The 17,565-nt window shown below is 33.7% G+C and overlaps 1 protein-coding gene across 1 annotated transcript in view; it reads right to left on the bottom strand.

Annotated features, from left to right (window-relative positions):
- Window positions 1-17,565, bottom strand: part of DNAH8 (dynein axonemal heavy chain 8) — a 147,888-nt gene that overhangs the window by 55,222 nt on the left and 75,101 nt on the right. Inside the window, exons 45-55 of the mRNA XM_054397009.1 lie at window positions 15,932-16,018; window positions 15,729-15,836; window positions 14,838-14,972; window positions 14,042-14,203; window positions 10,339-10,585; window positions 8,780-9,021; window positions 8,560-8,700; window positions 5,484-5,721; window positions 4,453-4,595; window positions 2,045-2,179; window positions 2-124 (exon numbers count right to left, since the gene is read on the bottom strand). Coding sequence (XP_054252984.1) covers window positions 2-124; window positions 2,045-2,179; window positions 4,453-4,595; window positions 5,484-5,721; window positions 8,560-8,700; window positions 8,780-9,021; window positions 10,339-10,585; window positions 14,042-14,203; window positions 14,838-14,972; window positions 15,729-15,836; window positions 15,932-16,018 — 1,761 coding nt within the window. The remainder of the gene's footprint in view (window position 1; window positions 125-2,044; window positions 2,180-4,452; window positions 4,596-5,483; window positions 5,722-8,559; window positions 8,701-8,779; window positions 9,022-10,338; window positions 10,586-14,041; window positions 14,204-14,837; window positions 14,973-15,728; window positions 15,837-15,931; window positions 16,019-17,565) is intronic.

Raw genomic sequence — 17,565 nt, 5'->3', positions numbered from 1 at the left:
CCTGATCTCCCCATTCATTGATAAGTGGCATATTTATATCATCAATAAACACAGTCATTTTTCTGCCTCCAGGAGGTCCATAAGTACTTCCAACACGTTTGTCCACATAACTCTCTATTGTCCTCTAAAAATTAAAGAAAGTTCTGTTTTTGCAACAATAATTAAAATGTATTGTTAAAAAAATGTGTTACTTATTGCTTTGTGCTGCAGAACTCATCCAGTGATTTTCTTGTGTTTGTTAGCAGTTTCATTTTGGATTCATCATTAAGAAACTCTGCTCTGTTCATCACATTCACTTCTATGCAATTCCCTGGACGTAGGACTATGTCCTGTGGCCAACTTCTGGCTACCAATGAAGTTTTCAAAAGGTTTTCAAACTTGGAATTTATTATTTCATTTAGCAGCACTGAAATAAATTATTATAATGAAGTCGCCAAACTAAAATGACATTAATTTTAGCATGACACATTATGTCTGTATGAAATATTACATCTTCTTATGAATTGTATTTCAGTCTTCAAACATGTCAAGATTAATGCAAAAGAAACTGCTAAGAGAAAAGCAAATTAACAAATCAGAAGTTGTGAATCAAAGTAGAAATAGTATTTTCTCTATCTAAATCACAGTTTCTATAAATACTAAACTTATTTACAAAGGCATTTCAGGATCTCCCTTCCAAAGGGTAGCTCTGGAGAGGAACAGAATCTGATATCAGAGAGTTTATCATGCACTGTCTGAAAATTATGATTGCTTTGGATTTTCCCTAGGCAAGCTCAATTGATTTATGCCTGTAGTACAACTGCAGATGATATAGAAGCAACTTAGACTCCTTTAACAATGATTTTTCAGCTGTCTTATAAGCTAAGTAATACAGTATTTTAACATTTTGGTGGCAATGACCTTTTAAGATAAGTAATTAATATATGTCTTCATAGTTCTGAAGGTAGTTGGAACAAGGGCAATGGCAGAACAAAATACCTTACAAGATGGTAGAAAATATTGTCCTTAGACAAATTATTTTTCAGTTTTACAAGAACAGATATCACCCTATATGAGTAATGTACCATGTACTTTCATAAAGACAGAAGTATTAATAGAATTTTTGAAACAGAAAGCAGATTAAAAAAAAATATTCAAAGTTTCTGTTACATTTTTTCCCAAAGGAAATTAATTAGCTGAGTGGTCCAAGATAAACGCATCTAGAATATTGTTAGTAATAATATGTCATTTCTGAGATGTGATTAAGGGGAATAAGAGAAACTGCTAAGAGAAAAAATGTGATTACATAAGTAATCAACAGTTTTGCAGCACATCTAATCACCTAATCTTTCAAATACCCCCAGAATGGTGACTCAGATTTAAAAAAAAAAAAAATATCTTGCATGTGGCTTTTCCAAGTGTTTAGAAGCATTTCAACTGTTTTATTGCTACACCTCTCTCTTGGAAATCAGCAGAGTGAGCTGTGTAGCTGAAAAGAAGGAGCATGTCTTCTGAGGCACTAGAGGACTGCAGCAAAGACAAGACACAATTAAGATCCTTTCACAGGCTCTCTGTACCAGGAACAATGAAGTCTGGGGGTTGTTTTCAGGACAACAATGCTCTAAGGACACTAAGTAAAGGACACTGACTGTTCAATTAATCTTGCATGCGTGAAAGGCTTCCTGTCTTATTCTGCCAGAGTTTGACATAAACCATAGCTAGAGATCTTATGCATAACATACAAACTCAGCTATTCTATCAGTTAAAATTTTTTAAAAATATATGTTTAAGCCATTACTTTTCACCATTTCTTAATAACATTTATATTAGTTTCTTTAAAAAGATGCTTGGTTTTGCAATGAAGTTTGGAAGACCAGCTCCATAAGTGGACTTAACTTTTAAGATTGTAATTCACAGAATTTTCAAAAGCGTTTAAGTGATTTAGAGGAAAAAGATTCTTTAGATTATATTTCAAAACTGCTTCTTTTATCATCAGAACTAAACACACTTTAAATACATAGCAGGGAAATTATATGCACGAGTTGCTTAAAATCTATACTTTTACCTGAAACATGGATGGTTCTGTGGCAGATGAAAAGTTTAAACATTTTGACAAATGCTCTTCTGGGTCATATTTCTTCACATATGCTTTAATCATGACTGTCTTTGCAGTACCCTGTTCTCCTATGAGCAAAACTGCCTGTAACAGACATTTTAATCAAAACTTATAATCAAATACACATAAAAGACCTATTTTAGAGAAAGGGATACGCTCTGTGTCTACTTCTCAATGATATATTGTTCTGGTAGGGTTTTCCTGTGTCTCCTCATGCAGTGACACAGCAGATGTTTTTCATCCCACCCAGATTCTCCAGGAAAATTATTTGCAGTTAAAAGGAAAAAGAAAGTGAGAATATACTTGACATTTTTCCTTAAGTTGCCTAACTTCTTCCACTTTCCAACACATTCACCACAGCATTCTTTTGTAGTGGATGACCCTAATAAGGCTTATTTGGATAAAAGGTGCACAAAATTCTCAGTTCAAGATGGTATTTTGACAGCAAGTATTTTACTGCTACTTTTTCTTAATATTATATATTAACATATATAATAGTATAAAACATTTTCTGGTTAATCTATAAACTGTAGTTTCCCTGGGGTGGGGCAGGGAGAGAAGAGGAAGAATGAAAAAGTAACAAAAGATAGAAGACAGTCTTTCCTGGTTTCCTTCTTACCTTGGTAAAATCTGAAACTAAACCAGAAAGCTGATGAACCAAAGAATTAAGGCTTCTTTCTTTTAAACCCTTTAAAGAAATCATCAATTTAATCTGCTGTTTTTTCAGACATGTAAGAATGCTCTGTGACAGATGATATTATTTTCATTATTATATCTGCTCCATGAAAAGAATTTAATCAGCTTGCGGAAGGGAGTACATATTTATTATGTTTGTGAGTACTGAAGGTGACAATGTAGGAGATCTGAAATATTCATATACTCCTGACTGACTTGTTTCTGCTTTAAATTGAATGCGCTCCAACAGATAGCCACAATAGTAACATACAGTCTCACTCTTCAGCCTAATTTTGAGCATCCAAGTGAACAGATGACCAGATGATAGTAATAAACTTGCTGAACCAATGAGTGAAGTCAGACCTGTAAAACACCACCTTGGTTTCATTTAGTACCTGTAATTCAGATGTAGCTGAAAAGGAAGGTCATGCTGATATGATCTGATCCAGAGGAGAAGAAGAAAAAATAGATATCTCTCTTTCACAATTCATTATGTGATTAAATCAAATTTTATCAAATAAAAAATGTCTAAAAACAAAGCAAGCTAACTGCTTCCTTGGAGGGCAATGCTCTGCTCTACAGGGAAGCATACACAAGTCCCACTGACTACTGAATGCTGAAACTTTTCAGCTGAAGAGAGGGAGATATAAACCACAGTGAACTGTGGAAAATGCCAGGTTTCAGACACTCTTTTTAGAAGATGTAAATGTTTTTTTTTATTTCTATTGCAATGATGACCAAAAGAATGCACCTTGAAATATAGTATTTCCCAAGACATTATTGTACAAAGATACCTTATTTGTTTCCAAATATAAAGATTCTTCATGTTTTCATAATTTGTGCCAGTTACATCAAAGGCACAGACTTCAGCCCCTGAAGCAGTTTCATCAAACCTAATCAACAGGTTTTCTGTCCAAATCCCAGAATTTTACAGAAAAAAAAAGGTTCCAGTACTGACTTACACACTTGTGGTATTTCTAACACTGGGCTTCTGCTATGAAGAAGGGAGCACACTGATGTTTCACAAGCTGATTTCCATAGGAAGTTGCTGATGTTAGCACCATTTGGCTAAAGCAAAATGAGCATTTTTCAGATCTTACTCTGTCTGAACACAGGCCTGTATACTCGTTACTAACTAGTGCTCAATGTGGTCTGGAGTCAAAAGTCATAACATCATGCTGGCCCTTATTGGTTAAAGCTGCACAAGGAGTGTTCTCTCCTTTTCTACAGTTGTAGCTGCTGCTATAAACTACAGCTTTGCTAATGAGAGGAAAAAAATACAGTAAAGGCTAGGAATTTCAGGTTTTTACTGAACCACCTTGGAAGATTTATTTTCCTTGTTTCCCTATTCAAAAAAGTATACATTAGAAAAATTAATATGGCAAAAAGACTAACAAAGTTTTATGTCATTGAGAAAAATGCTAGCTCGTTGGAGCTAAAACTTTTATAACAAAAACCAAATATTTTATAAAAAGAATACTTAAAATATTTAAAACATTTTGCCCGTGCACAGAAATATGTACAGAACATTCATGTTATGAAAATGAGAATGGAGCAATATGCACCTGGCAAGCAATGACTAGAGACAGAAAATATAAAGAATGATTGCAATCCCAGATACTTACAGTTTCTATTTATTTTATACAGTAGGCATGTACTTTAAAAAGTAATCCAATACTTACTTTCTGTTGTTTTGCAATTGTGTTTATCAAAAACTGAGTTCTGACATTGTCAACATTTGGGACCAAAATGGAGGCATAGTCTGGAACTTCATTGGTTGGATAAACATAATCCTGAACTCTTTTACTCCAGTGCTCCCAGTCACCTAATATGACAAAATCAGGGGAAAATATTTCACAATGTTTTTACCATGTTCAACTTTCTGTTAATAGAGGAAAACAAGAACAAACCAAAACACAAAAAAAAAAAAAAAGCCAAAAAAAAAACCCCAAACAAACCAAAACCATACCCCAGAACAACAAAAACAAAGACTATGTACCTAGAAACTCATTCTTATACTGCTGGTGAAAAGTTTTAGAACACAAGAATAGGGATTATGTGTGTGTACACTAAATCAACATTGCTGACAAATAAAAATCTGAATTTAGATATAAGAGAAATAGATGTATTCATGTAAGAATATACACTGTAAGAACAGCAAGCTTTTCATGAAATTGGTTGTGCGTATTTTAAAATATAAATTTGTTGTAGAAAATATCACACTAGTCAAAATACCAATATTCACAATATTCAAAACATGACACCATTCTTACAGTTTTATAAACCATAAGAATTATTACTGAATATCAGACATGAATAGGTAATAGTTATTACATTTTCAGATTATATTTGTAAACAAAAAATACTAACTGTGAGGAAATGAAATATATAATTAATATTAATTTAGAATAAACTATCTTAAGCATGAATATCTAAAATCTGTAATCTTGCTAATAGAAATGTGTAAGAATAAAATTAAAGACAAATAAAATAAGAAAATGTTACCAATAAGGATTCTATACCTCTTTTCTGAATTCCTACATGCACAGAGGCATTGCATGCAGAATCTGTGTTAATAATATCTTGTCATCAAAAATCTCTATTTACATGCTTTTAAAAGGACTAACAGAGTAATTTTAAATTTCAGAGAAGCTGTTCTCAGTTTTTAAATACCAGTCTAACAAAAAAAAAGAATGTTAGTGATTTTTCTTACCATAATCAGTAACATAAAACTCATACATTGTTTGACTGGAACCAGGTGAGATTTCTGGTAAGTCTAATTTGTTATCATGAGCTCTAATAAAGGCTTCAAGTTTGTCTCTGCTGTCCAACTCCAGAAGCGCACCTAAACTCCACATTATTGCAAAGCAGAACAACTTATGCAGATGAGATGTAGTTGATAAACCACCTTCTTCCTTCGATGGAATCAAGCCCTCCAGAAGATTAATAGACTGAAAATATTTTAAAATATTATGCATTGAGAAAATATTACACAATCACATTTTATTTTTAAACATACAAGCATATGCATTATTTATATGTATTCAAACTTTAAATCATAATTTGAAAACCAATGCAGGCTGCCAAAGAAAACATAAAATTCAGAACTACAAACCCAGGAAAGTAGATTAAAGATATCCATATAAAACTGGATACAATTTCAAAATTACTTAAGTAATTTGATCAGCAACTATTCTTTCAAATTATTTCCATAAAAAATGTAATTTGAGATCTAATGTAAAAGAACAGCTTTTTAGGGGTTTTATAATATCTAGTGGGATATTGAGAAAAGTAGGTAGGCCCTAACCATTTCTTGCCATCTTTACACATGGAAGAATTTTCAATATCTGTCAATGCATTTGTCTTAGTTATGGTCAGTTGACGTATCTATCACATTAACTTCTACTCTGCATTAAAAAAGAAATAGATTAAAATACCCTAGTTATAATCACTCATTCTCTTTCTAAGGAATTAGATTCTAGTAACTTGCTATCTACAATTCTGTGATGTTGCTCATGAAGTCAGATGTTTGACTGTCTTAGAGAATATAACTCATATTCCCTTTCTATACAATCATATTGTTTCAAAATATGTCTTTTTAACAATGAAACAGATTTTCAATTAGCTCATGGTGCTCTGGATCTTAGTAATACTCTGTAATAAGTTTTTCAAGAAAGAAAAAAATTAAGTTGGCTTATAAAAACCTCACAGATGTTTGCAACAAATCAGATTAAAAGTTCATTTTGGCTAGCATCTCATCTACAATAGAAACCAAAAGGGGACAGTACAGAAGAGCAAAACCAAAGAAAAAATTATCTTGGCTTCTGATGGTACTGGGTGTGGTACATCCTACCGCTACTCTCTTCAGCCTGGGGTTTTCTGAACGAAATATACTTTCTAAGTTTAGCAATTCTATATGGATTTTCCACCCTGAAAATATCAAGACTGGTCTTGAATCTACATAAATATTTATTGTCTATAATACCCCTAGGCAAGATTGGTCTGCTATTCATTGCATTCAATGGTTTGTTTTTTTCCTATGTGAAACCTTTCATGCTTATCTTCACTGAATTTCATTTGCTATTTTATTACCTACTTATTCAGACTCATAAAGTCTGCCTAGAGTTCTTCACGGTTAACTGTTTTGTCCTTATTACCCTAAATAATTTAGTATGATCAGTAAACTTCTTCGCCTACAACTTTTCAAAATTGTTTATGAACATTTTGAACAACATCGGTCCCAGCAAAGTTACCTTAGGACCAGTGCTAATCTCTGTTCTTCCTAGGAACTGACACTCTTATCACAGTTTGTATCTTCTATTCATTTATTTATCTAGATATGAACCTCCTATCTTCTGCTGCAACTGCATAGCTTCTGTGTAAATCACTGGTGAAGAACTTTATTGAACATCTTTGTTCCTTTAGACAGACCATATCAATCCAATCTCCTTCAGCTACAAGTGTACTGACTCTTCCAATAGGCTTGTAAGGTAGCATAACTCTTAACAAAAGCAATGTTGAATCTCCAAAGGTAAATTATATTTGTCTACCTAATGAGGTGGGCTGGAGGATCATAAACAGTTAGAAAGGCAGTGGAAATTACAAAGAGGAAAACAAAGCTGAGACCACTTTTATGGTTCATAAAACCATTATGAAGCTATTGTAGACAAAAAAACAGCTTAAATTGTGAATGCTAACATATGGCAGATAATTTGGTACATGTGCATGTTTGGGTGAACACCCAAAACTGTATTTTAGAACTGATATACTACTCTGTTATCTGTTAGATGTAACTGTTTTGAGATGGATGTAATTTTTTAACACAGCAACATATCCTGAATCCCACAATTAATGAAGAGACATATGACAGAACAACCCATTAGGAGACTGATAAGGTACAGTGCTTTTGCACATAGATTCAATAGAGATCTTAATTCCATTTGATACACTACACTTAATTTTTGCAGCATTTAACGTGGCTATAAATTTGCAGTAAAAGACTTCAAACTGCTGAAAACCTGAAGCTAAATCCCTAAAGAACAGTTGAGAGATATTGAATGCAAATTGACTAGTTTAATATTAAACTGAAATGTTATCTAAAATATTGTCTTGTCTGCTCTCATTCAAAGGCACTACTGACATGGTAGTATCAATATAAAACTGAGATTCCACAGACAAATGGAAAATCAAGAGACAGAATCTGCAGATGACAACAGACTCAAATCAGCTGGAACCACATAGTACAGGACTTACAAACACATAATTTTATTATTAATAAATCACTGATAAAGTTTGGACTCCACTCAAGGTAGAATTCCAATTGATAGGAAAGGACAGACAAAAAATATTACATTGACCTTGGAAGAGCTGACTGACAGAATAACAGCTATTACATCTGGAAATAAAAAGTTAATTAGAATTATTCTTCACTCTCTCTTTTGACACTGCCACTAGGGTTATACTGACACTACAACTTGGTTGGTATTAAACAAACTGAAACAAAACCATGACCTTATTAAGCACATGCTTCTGAAAACTGACTGAAACCTTCAAAATCCACTCAATAGAAGACTAGCCTACATATGATGTGAGAAATAAAATTTCCTTCTGCACATCTCTAACAGTTCCTCTTATATTGCCTAAGAAACAAATATTGAGTTTGAGGTTTTCTTTGCGATAAAACAATCTTTTCAAATTTGCTTTCAAAGGTTCTCTTTGCTATTTCTGCATGCTTACTAAAGTCACTATAGTCACTCAGTTCATACAAACTCACATAGTATCTCTTTTACCTGCATAATGTAGTTACATTCCAGAAGCTCCATTTTTGGATTAAGATTTAGTTTCATATATGTATATGTTGGTTCAAAGATTCTATCATACAAACTTTGTAAAACTTCAGCTTCTTGAGAAGAACGTCTTTTCAGCCATGCCTGAAATTATCCACAGTATTTTTATGCATAAAATGTATAACAAGGTAAATTTAGGAATAGGCAGTAATGAGACTCTTACTTGCAATATGGGTCTCCAGCTGAGGGCAGAAGAACTGATGTAGACCATACCCATTCGAGAAACTGTTGCTGGAGAGGCATTCTCAATGTTGTGGACCTCAAATAACAGTTTACATGTAGGAGACATGGGAATTCGATCACCATTTGCCAGAGTGAGTGTCTTGTTATCATCCAAAACTGAATTTAGATTCTCAATCCAGATTGCATCTACAGGACCGTCTAAAACCAGAAACACATTTTCACCTGGAAAAGCAATCAAAAGAGAATATCACCATGATGAAAGAGCAAGAAAATAGGTTTACAAAAGATGGTCTAGAACTTAAATACTGTATAAAAATGTATTTTATTTATTGTAATTTCTACCATCACCATGGATGTTCATTACTATATAAACTGCATACTTAGTTAAAGAGCTATTTCTTAAACAATTAGTAGCAAATGAGGTCACAAGTATATCTTTATAACATTGAACATCTGCACTGAGATTACCTTGGCTAGCTGTCAGACAGACACTCTGTCTCCTCCCCTTCCTCAACAGGATAGAGGGAGAAAATATGGTGAAAATGCTTGTAGCGTGAGGTAAAGACAAGGAGAACATTTATCAACTACTATCACAGGCAAAACAGACTTGACTTAGGGAAAATTATTTTATTGCAAATTAACATAGACTTTGAAAAGAAACAAACAAAAACCCTAAACCACCGTTTCCCCACCCCCTTTCTCTTTCTCCAGAACATCTTCATTCTCAAATTAGTCTAACTCTTCCTCCTTCTTCTCTCTTCCACCCCACCCTGAGCAGAACAAGGGGAATGGGGAGTTCAGCACTTTATAGCTAAAATAAGGGTTCTTTGGGCAGCTAAGCAAAAGGCATTAAACAGTCATAGACTTAATTTAAGTTAATAAAAACTGTAATCATGCATGAATTCTGAAACTCTAGTTGATTTTCTTTTATTTTGCAACATAAATACAGATGAAAGGGCTAAATTTCGGCAACTGAATTTTAACATTCTGGTTTCCTTTTGAAAGCAGGAAATTTTCAATAGAGAAAATATAGACATCTCAAATATGCAAAATTCAACTTTATTTTTAAAAGAATCTCCTTCTAACATGGTTCCCCAGAAGAATATAACTTCTTCATTATACATATTCTGTATTTGTCCCAATACCAATTAACTACTATGAAAAGGAATTTCAGTATTCCAGTTCCAAAATACCAAAATATAAACATGGGTAATCCACAGATGAAAAACCATGGAGAAAAACATTGTCTTAAAGCTAGTGCAATTAATAAATATAAGTCATAATTTTGCAGCTTCCAAAAAACATATCTGCATTGTAGAATTGAAGTAGCAAGAAATGAATACTTTTAAAAATTTAGATATACTTTAAACTGTTAGATATATTTTAAACTGTTACCCTCTCTAGAGAACTAACCTGTAACCTCATCTATGTTCTCTATAGTTTCTCTCAAGAGGTTTCTTCACGTTTTCAAATTCAAGATGCTTTTTCAGCATATCATTCAAGAAGTATTTTTATACCACACACAGAGTACTTACATACCCTTTTTAGCCTTCAGTGTTTTCCTCCACAGTGTAGAAAAGATTCCATCTGTCCAATCATTAGTTGCAGAATCTAGTTTTCCAAACATTTGAGGAGCAGTTATAGCTTTGGGGTTCATACGCATTTCTTTGTGAGGCTCACCACACTCAGTCAGTGCTCTCATTAACATAGTTATGACCATTGTTTTTCCAGATCCACTAGGTCCAAGTATCATCAACCCATGACGTACTAGAGAAGTTTCATATAACTATTAAAAAAAAAAACAACAAAGTGTTTTAAGAAATATATGCTTTTCAAAGATTTTGGGTTGTATTTAATACATATAATTACAAATGTATTAGGCACCCAAATGATATGCTCAGAATTCAAATCAGCATGTGTTTGCTGATTTTTAGTGTTTTGTGGAATAGTACATATCTTCACAACCTAATATTCTAAGCTTACTATAAAACAGTTTACAGAACTAAATCTTGCCTAAACTTCTCAAAACAACTGAAAATAGTTATATTAAGATTTTAAAAATCATTTTCTGTACTAATGAAAAGGAAAAATTAATAGCAGCAAAACATTAACATTGCAGAAGATGACTAATTGGTACAGTGCTAAAATATGTGAGTATATGAAATAAACATAGGGACCATGCTTCCTCTAGGATTGTGGATGGATTTATGTTCAGGAAAGTTCTTCCCTGAATTTTCAATTTTTCTTTTAATATTAGCTTTAGGCTTGCTACAGAAGCGGCTGGGTCTGCTTACAAAAGGACCAAAGGGGTAGCCCTCATGGACGACAGAGCTTTGTAGGGAGAAGCATATATAGCTGCTTCCTCTGCAAGCTGAATAAAGGCTCAGGAGCAAGATCTACAGGCACCACTAATCTAAACCATGATCAAGTTCACCAGCAACTTGACAATTTCAAACTTGTTATTGCAAGTGGAAGATTGAATTTAAGGCACAAGCAATCTTCCTATGACCAATTTGGCAACCAGAAATAATAAGCTGTGAAGGCTTAATGAACATGACTTCAAGGATGGTATTTTTCTCACAGAGCAAAACCTGTAAATTAGGCAGAGTGTGAACAGAGCCACAAATATACCTCTGGTTTGATGTCTGAGACATGGCATTTTAGTTGCTGCAAGGTAACATAAGGTAGGATGTTGCCCTTTGTACACTGTACATTACACTAGAATACTGCAATGCATTGTGCCTTTTGCTCCCATACAACAAATTACACAGTTTTGGATTTAAGCTAGACAACTTTGAAAACTTTTCAGAAATCTGGTAATAAGCACAATGGTCAAACTGCCTTTGTTGGTTTAAATCTAATTTCCTTTGAGATACTTTGTAAAAGCCAGGTATGTAGTTTACAATTTAAAACTGTGTAACCAATGAACAAGCCTAGTATTTCAAGGCTTGTAATTTCAGAAATCTCTATTCTTAGGTTATGTTTCAAGAAGATCCAAGCATGTTTCCACAGGGTAAAATGTTCTGAGGTGTCAGTTGTGGTACCTATATTCTTAGCATGGCAAGCAGCAAAATTACAAATAAATGCTTCTAGAGGCAGTCTGACCCTTGTGCTTATTACCAGAGTTTTGAAAAAACTTAAACAACTATGCAACAATGCTTTAGTTACCTTTCTAGCAAGTCAGTTTGTAATAGTCTAGTGACTGCCTAATTATTTATTTCTTGAGTTGCATTTGCTAAGTTTGCTCTTTAAAGAAGGATGTGTATAGGGAAGTGTGTTGGCATAAAGATTATCAGAAAATGAGTTAACTGTCTTTCAGTTTCCAACATGACTACATGTCAGAAATACAACTGTGAGGCATTTAAATGTTATGCTGTAGTACAGATCCAAAAAATATTTAAGGACCTTTTTTTCCTTCATAATAAACAATTACATATTCATTAATCAACACATCATAAAGATTATTCCACAGTAAACCCAAATTACCATAATCCAAAATTACAGTTTAGTTATTAAATCATTAGTTTACTAACCATAATGTAGAAATATTTTGAAGTCAAAATAGTCTATTCAACAGTCTAAAAATAGATCATGTTTAGTCAAAATGGTCTATTTCTCCATTCCTCAAGTGCCAAGAACAAAGTGCTTGTCAGGTCAAAACTAAACAACTTTATTTCAAGCAAACAACATTGTTTTTAATAACTTTTTGCCACACAATCTCTCATTACTACTGAAACTCTTGTACACAAGTATCAGAGGCCTACATATTTCACTTAGGTGTGGTCTTTCCACAGTCTTCGGTGGCTAATGCACTTCAGAAGGATGAGAGCTTTGAACACTACATAGACAAATTGACACTATGTGTGCTTTATTGCATACTTTGTAGTCTAGAAAACCTCTAAATCTCTTTAGAGCTTTAATTTTTCGATCACACATACTTCAGAGAAACAATTTCCTTTGTATGACAGTGTCATTCTTGTCACTGAGACTATTTTTGATTCTTTCATTTGATTGTACCCAAATGCATGGTGACTTGCACACTTAACCTTGTTATAAGTTCCACAAGTTTGTCATATTCTATGCTAAAACATATATGTTCTGTACATTCTTATTGTGGTAGCTTTAGACTATGCCTTTAAAATTTTTCACAGATCTTGAGCAGAAAGAAGTAAAAATGTAAATAAATCACTATTGGGTATAAAAAGGAAAATAATGATTATTCTAAACAATTACATTGGAGGGATATCTCCCATAAGATTTGGTTCCCCAAATAATTTTTTTCTTCTTGCTTCTGCCTGGGAGATTCTAACTGGCTTCTGCTTGACCTTGGCTGCATCACTTTTATTTTGGCTAGGTCTCTACTTCTTTCTCTCTTCCCTTTGTACAGGGGGGTAAGGGGGAGGCAGGGAAAGAGAAGCAGTTACAACTTCCCTGGTCTTTGGCCAGGGGGGTCCTTGTGCTGTTTGTTAGTTGTAAATACCTGTAAATATTGTAAATACTGTATATTTGTATATATCCACTGCATTTCATTGTAGATTGTAGTTCGGCTTGTAAATACAGCTTTCATTTGCTTCCAAGCTCAGATGGTCTGGCAAAGTTATTGCTGGGGTCGAATTTTCAACCCACCATGCTTATACTTTCACTTTTTTCAACTCAGGTAAGCTGGATGTTTACCCAAGCAAGTGTATGAATTCTCAAAACTTACGTGAGTAAAATCTTTGCCTACAAATGTCTTCTCAAACTCATCATGAAGACTCTTCTTCATTACAGAAACATATTTAAGTTAGAAATTCAGACCTCTTAAAATTTTCTTCACCCTTAAAAAGGTGTTTAACTTTCTCTAACTTAGCAGGAGTTGTTCCCTATCTGTGTTTATTTTCACTCTGTTTACTGCTTTGCCCTACAAAATGCCTCCTAATCCTTCTTACGACCTACTGTCTCTATTCTAATCTAACAAATTCACATCAGAGACCCATGTAGGTGCTTTGCTGCATCATTCAGGTAACAGATGAACTATCATATGTGGGAAAGGCTGGGTTAACAGAGCTGGTTTTTTTCCTTCTGGATAATTTAAAGACATAAAAACATAAATCCCTTGGATTGGTCTTCCTTACTGTGGTACACACACAACCTTCCTGTTTTCCCATATCAGAAGCTCAGGTCCTTGAATGAGACAGTGGTTTAACTACCAACATGATGTTCTGACTTCTATTTGTTAAGAACAGTTTGGGAAAGCTTTTACCTGAACAAGCTTAAGGTTCCATGGTGGATGGTTAATCAATCCAGCCTCTTCAACCTGATTAGCCACCGCAGTCTGAAGATCAGCATAGGTATTACTGTCCAACTGTAACCCCGGAAAGAGATCATTGATAAGACTGAGAAACAAAGGCTCATCTTCATCAATCTAAAAGGGAAAAAAAAAGTGCTTAAATCATGGCTATAGAAAGAATATTCTCAAACCAAAACAAATTTCTATTTTAAAATATAAACAGTATGATTTTGAAGTATAGGTGCTTAGTTTCATAAACACACTCAGACAACAAGACAGCTCAGACAACAAGACAGCTCACAACAGAAAATAGCACTTTGAAAATGTCCATTCAAAAAGTAAATTCAAAATTGGAAGAAATATCCCACTAAATAAACACAGGAATCTATTTGTTAAACTGATTTGTAAAACACTTGCAGCATACATTGGAAATAACATCCTATCTGAAAGGAATTCTTCAAGAGTCTAATACTCGAATTATTCAGTTTACTTAACACTACAGTAAACAGTATATACACAACTCAGTTACATAAAATGTTATATCCTCAATTAAGCCACTATTAACCTATTTGAACTTCTGCACCCTGAACAGTATTTAAAAGTCTAATAAACTCCCATTGGTGTTTTATGATAACACGAGGATTATCATGTAATTTTTAAAGAAAATGATGTTTGAAATCTTTTTCTAATCTTCAAAGAAACCCTATAAAATATCTATCAGACTTGCCTCAAGCACTCATGGTGCTGAAATATTACATTAGATTCTTACCAGCTTAGAGAGATTCATATCTCTTAGCCCTCTCATGACAATACTTAATTCACCTTCATCTGGCCTGGCCCTCTTTTGAGTTCCAAGAGTCCTCAGTACTGAAAGAATATTCCTCAGACCAAAGTCATAATGGACCTACACAGCAGAAAAAGGCTTATGGATCAGTAACAAGTTCTCTAGCCTCATTTTATCACTATATCTAACTTTACTCACATATTCTATGGTGTAGCTGCCCTGCCTGGGAGAGGTAGCTTAAACAGGAATTGTTGCTTAGGAATTATTCTATTAAAAATAAATGAAGCACAGTAAGTTTGTTTTGAGGAAAGAGAGGAAACTTCTAAGGTTTTTCTTTTCTAATTTAAATTTAATTGACTTCACCATTTCTAATGCCATATAGCAATTACTTTGTAGCTTTGTATTAGAAGGCTCAATTCCATTCCAGACTCAATCTTTCTATCTGAGGCACCTTAATGTCAAGACTTCAGTTCAAAGGGGTACTACAGGGAGAAGGACAACTAAATTAAACTTGAAATGTTCTTCCTGTGGGTTCCAATTTCCAACTACTTTATCCAGCCCTAGATAATTCTTACAGAAAAATGACACCACCAGCTTAATTTTTTCCTGGCTGCCACGTTTAGGTAGAGAATGTCACACACTTGCCACTACAAACTATCATTTTTTAGCATACAAAAGTTCATATGTGACCAAATATACATGAATGAAAATGGTAATTTTTTTCAAAAGTTTTATAGATATATTTGTTTTCGTTATACTTAAACTAATTCTATTGTATGTTGTAAAAAGTATAAAAGCAATGCTTCAAAAACAAGCTGCACAACCCAAAACCTAAGGGGCTGTAAATCTGTAGAGGAAGGGAATACATAACAATACCTGCTTAGTGAGCTGCTCCTCACAAAGTTTATATAGAACAAAGAATTTCTGAGACAACATCACATTATCAATAAATCCGTAACTTGCAAGCTTAACTCTTATAATTATCTGAAATACATTTTTAGAAATTCCATTAGTTTTTCTGAAGATATGTAAACAAAGTAAAACACATCATTTTCTTTCAGTTCAGTCAATAGTTGTACCTGTCTATCTGGAACCATCATTGCCACAGATCTAAACTGAATTTTGAGATTTTCCGGTAGTTCTTGACGTCCAGCATATCCAGGATTCTATGTAAGAAAGCAAAGCACATTATTATTATTTACAACAGTCAAAATAAGGTATTTTTCAGTAATCAATACATTTATGCATAGATACCTAGGTCTGTTCAAAGCTAGAACTCTTCTCTACTGATCATTAAAATGTGAAGAAAGAATTTAAACCACAACTATGAATTTAATAACCTATGCAATATTGCCAAAGTAATAACTGAATTTCATTACAATACCAAGTCATCAATCTAAATACAATCTAGCTGGTTGATTTCTTCTACCGTACTCCCAATGCAAATAAATTTTCATTACCACTTTGCAGAAAAAGGTTTTGTAAAATATTTTTTAAAACAGATCACAAGCAGTCTACAGTGAAGAGATATTTGAAAGCTCTTCTCTATTTCTTGTGTCTAAAAGGCAAGTGTATCAGTGTGAGATACCGCAAGTCACAAAGTATAAAATCTCACTGAATGTTTGACAGTTTGTGAATGAATATCTGCTGAAGCAGGAATTGTATATGAAATTGTAATTCTCTATTAGTGCCAGAAGTTACTTTAATAATGGCTCAAGAATACACAGAGAATATTTTGTAATGGCACAGCAAAAATAACAGAGTCAACAAAATGTAAACATGACACCTTTGCAACAAAAAATTATATGAAAGAAAATCTTAATGACCAAGAAATTTGACTAATAGAATGTTTCTGGAAACTTGCTGCAAACATGATATCAGACAGGTGATATTTAAGAAATCAGAGGCAGTCAAAAGATATTTATGTCCTCAATTATTATCATAGTATCATAGGATAATTTCAGTTGGAAAAGACCTTTAAGATCATCAAATCCAAACATTATCTATCAAGTCTGATGCTAAACCACGGCCCTTAGCACCACATCTATGCATCTTTTCAATATCTCCAGGGACAATGATTCAACCACTTCCCTGCACTCAAATATGCAGATAAAGACTTTAATTTTCCACAGTCATCTTGGATTTCTCTCTGCCTTGGCATTATACATTCCAGTGTATGCCTTGGCACTATAAAATTCCCTGCCCATGAGATTACAGGAATGAGTGTTATGAAGCATCAGAATCCCTATGGCAACAAGATAGCATACTCTCAAATTTAATACACTAAATTCAGGAGTTTGTGCTTCTCCTTTGGGAAATGGTTGGTAGCATGTAAAATTATATGTACTACCTCACATATCTTTTTTGCACATATTATCCATTCTGGTGTGGAACCTTACTTTGATCTATATATTCTGCAAGATTTTTTCACAAGTAATCACTATAAGAAAGGGAACAATGCATCTCAAATATCACCCATAAAACCTTCATGCTATAAGGAGCACAGTTCTGTCATAATGTCCGCACTGACTCCAGGACCGACACACAGATCAGAACGGGCCCCTTTGCCACAGAAGGCCAGTATTGTATTTACCAGACTAGATACATCCCATATCAACAAATGAAGGGATCTGATGTATTTTTGCACAGGTTTTGAAAAGACCTCTTGTTACCACAGTAAAAGGAGTGTGTCTTACTCTAGAATTATGAGACT

This window comes from Indicator indicator, chromosome 2 (assembly GCF_027791375.1).
Source record: "Indicator indicator isolate 239-I01 chromosome 2, UM_Iind_1.1, whole genome shotgun sequence".
Classification (NCBI taxonomy): domain Eukaryota; kingdom Metazoa; phylum Chordata; class Aves; order Piciformes; family Indicatoridae; genus Indicator; species Indicator indicator.
This window is presented reverse-complemented; position numbering and strand designations above follow the sequence as displayed.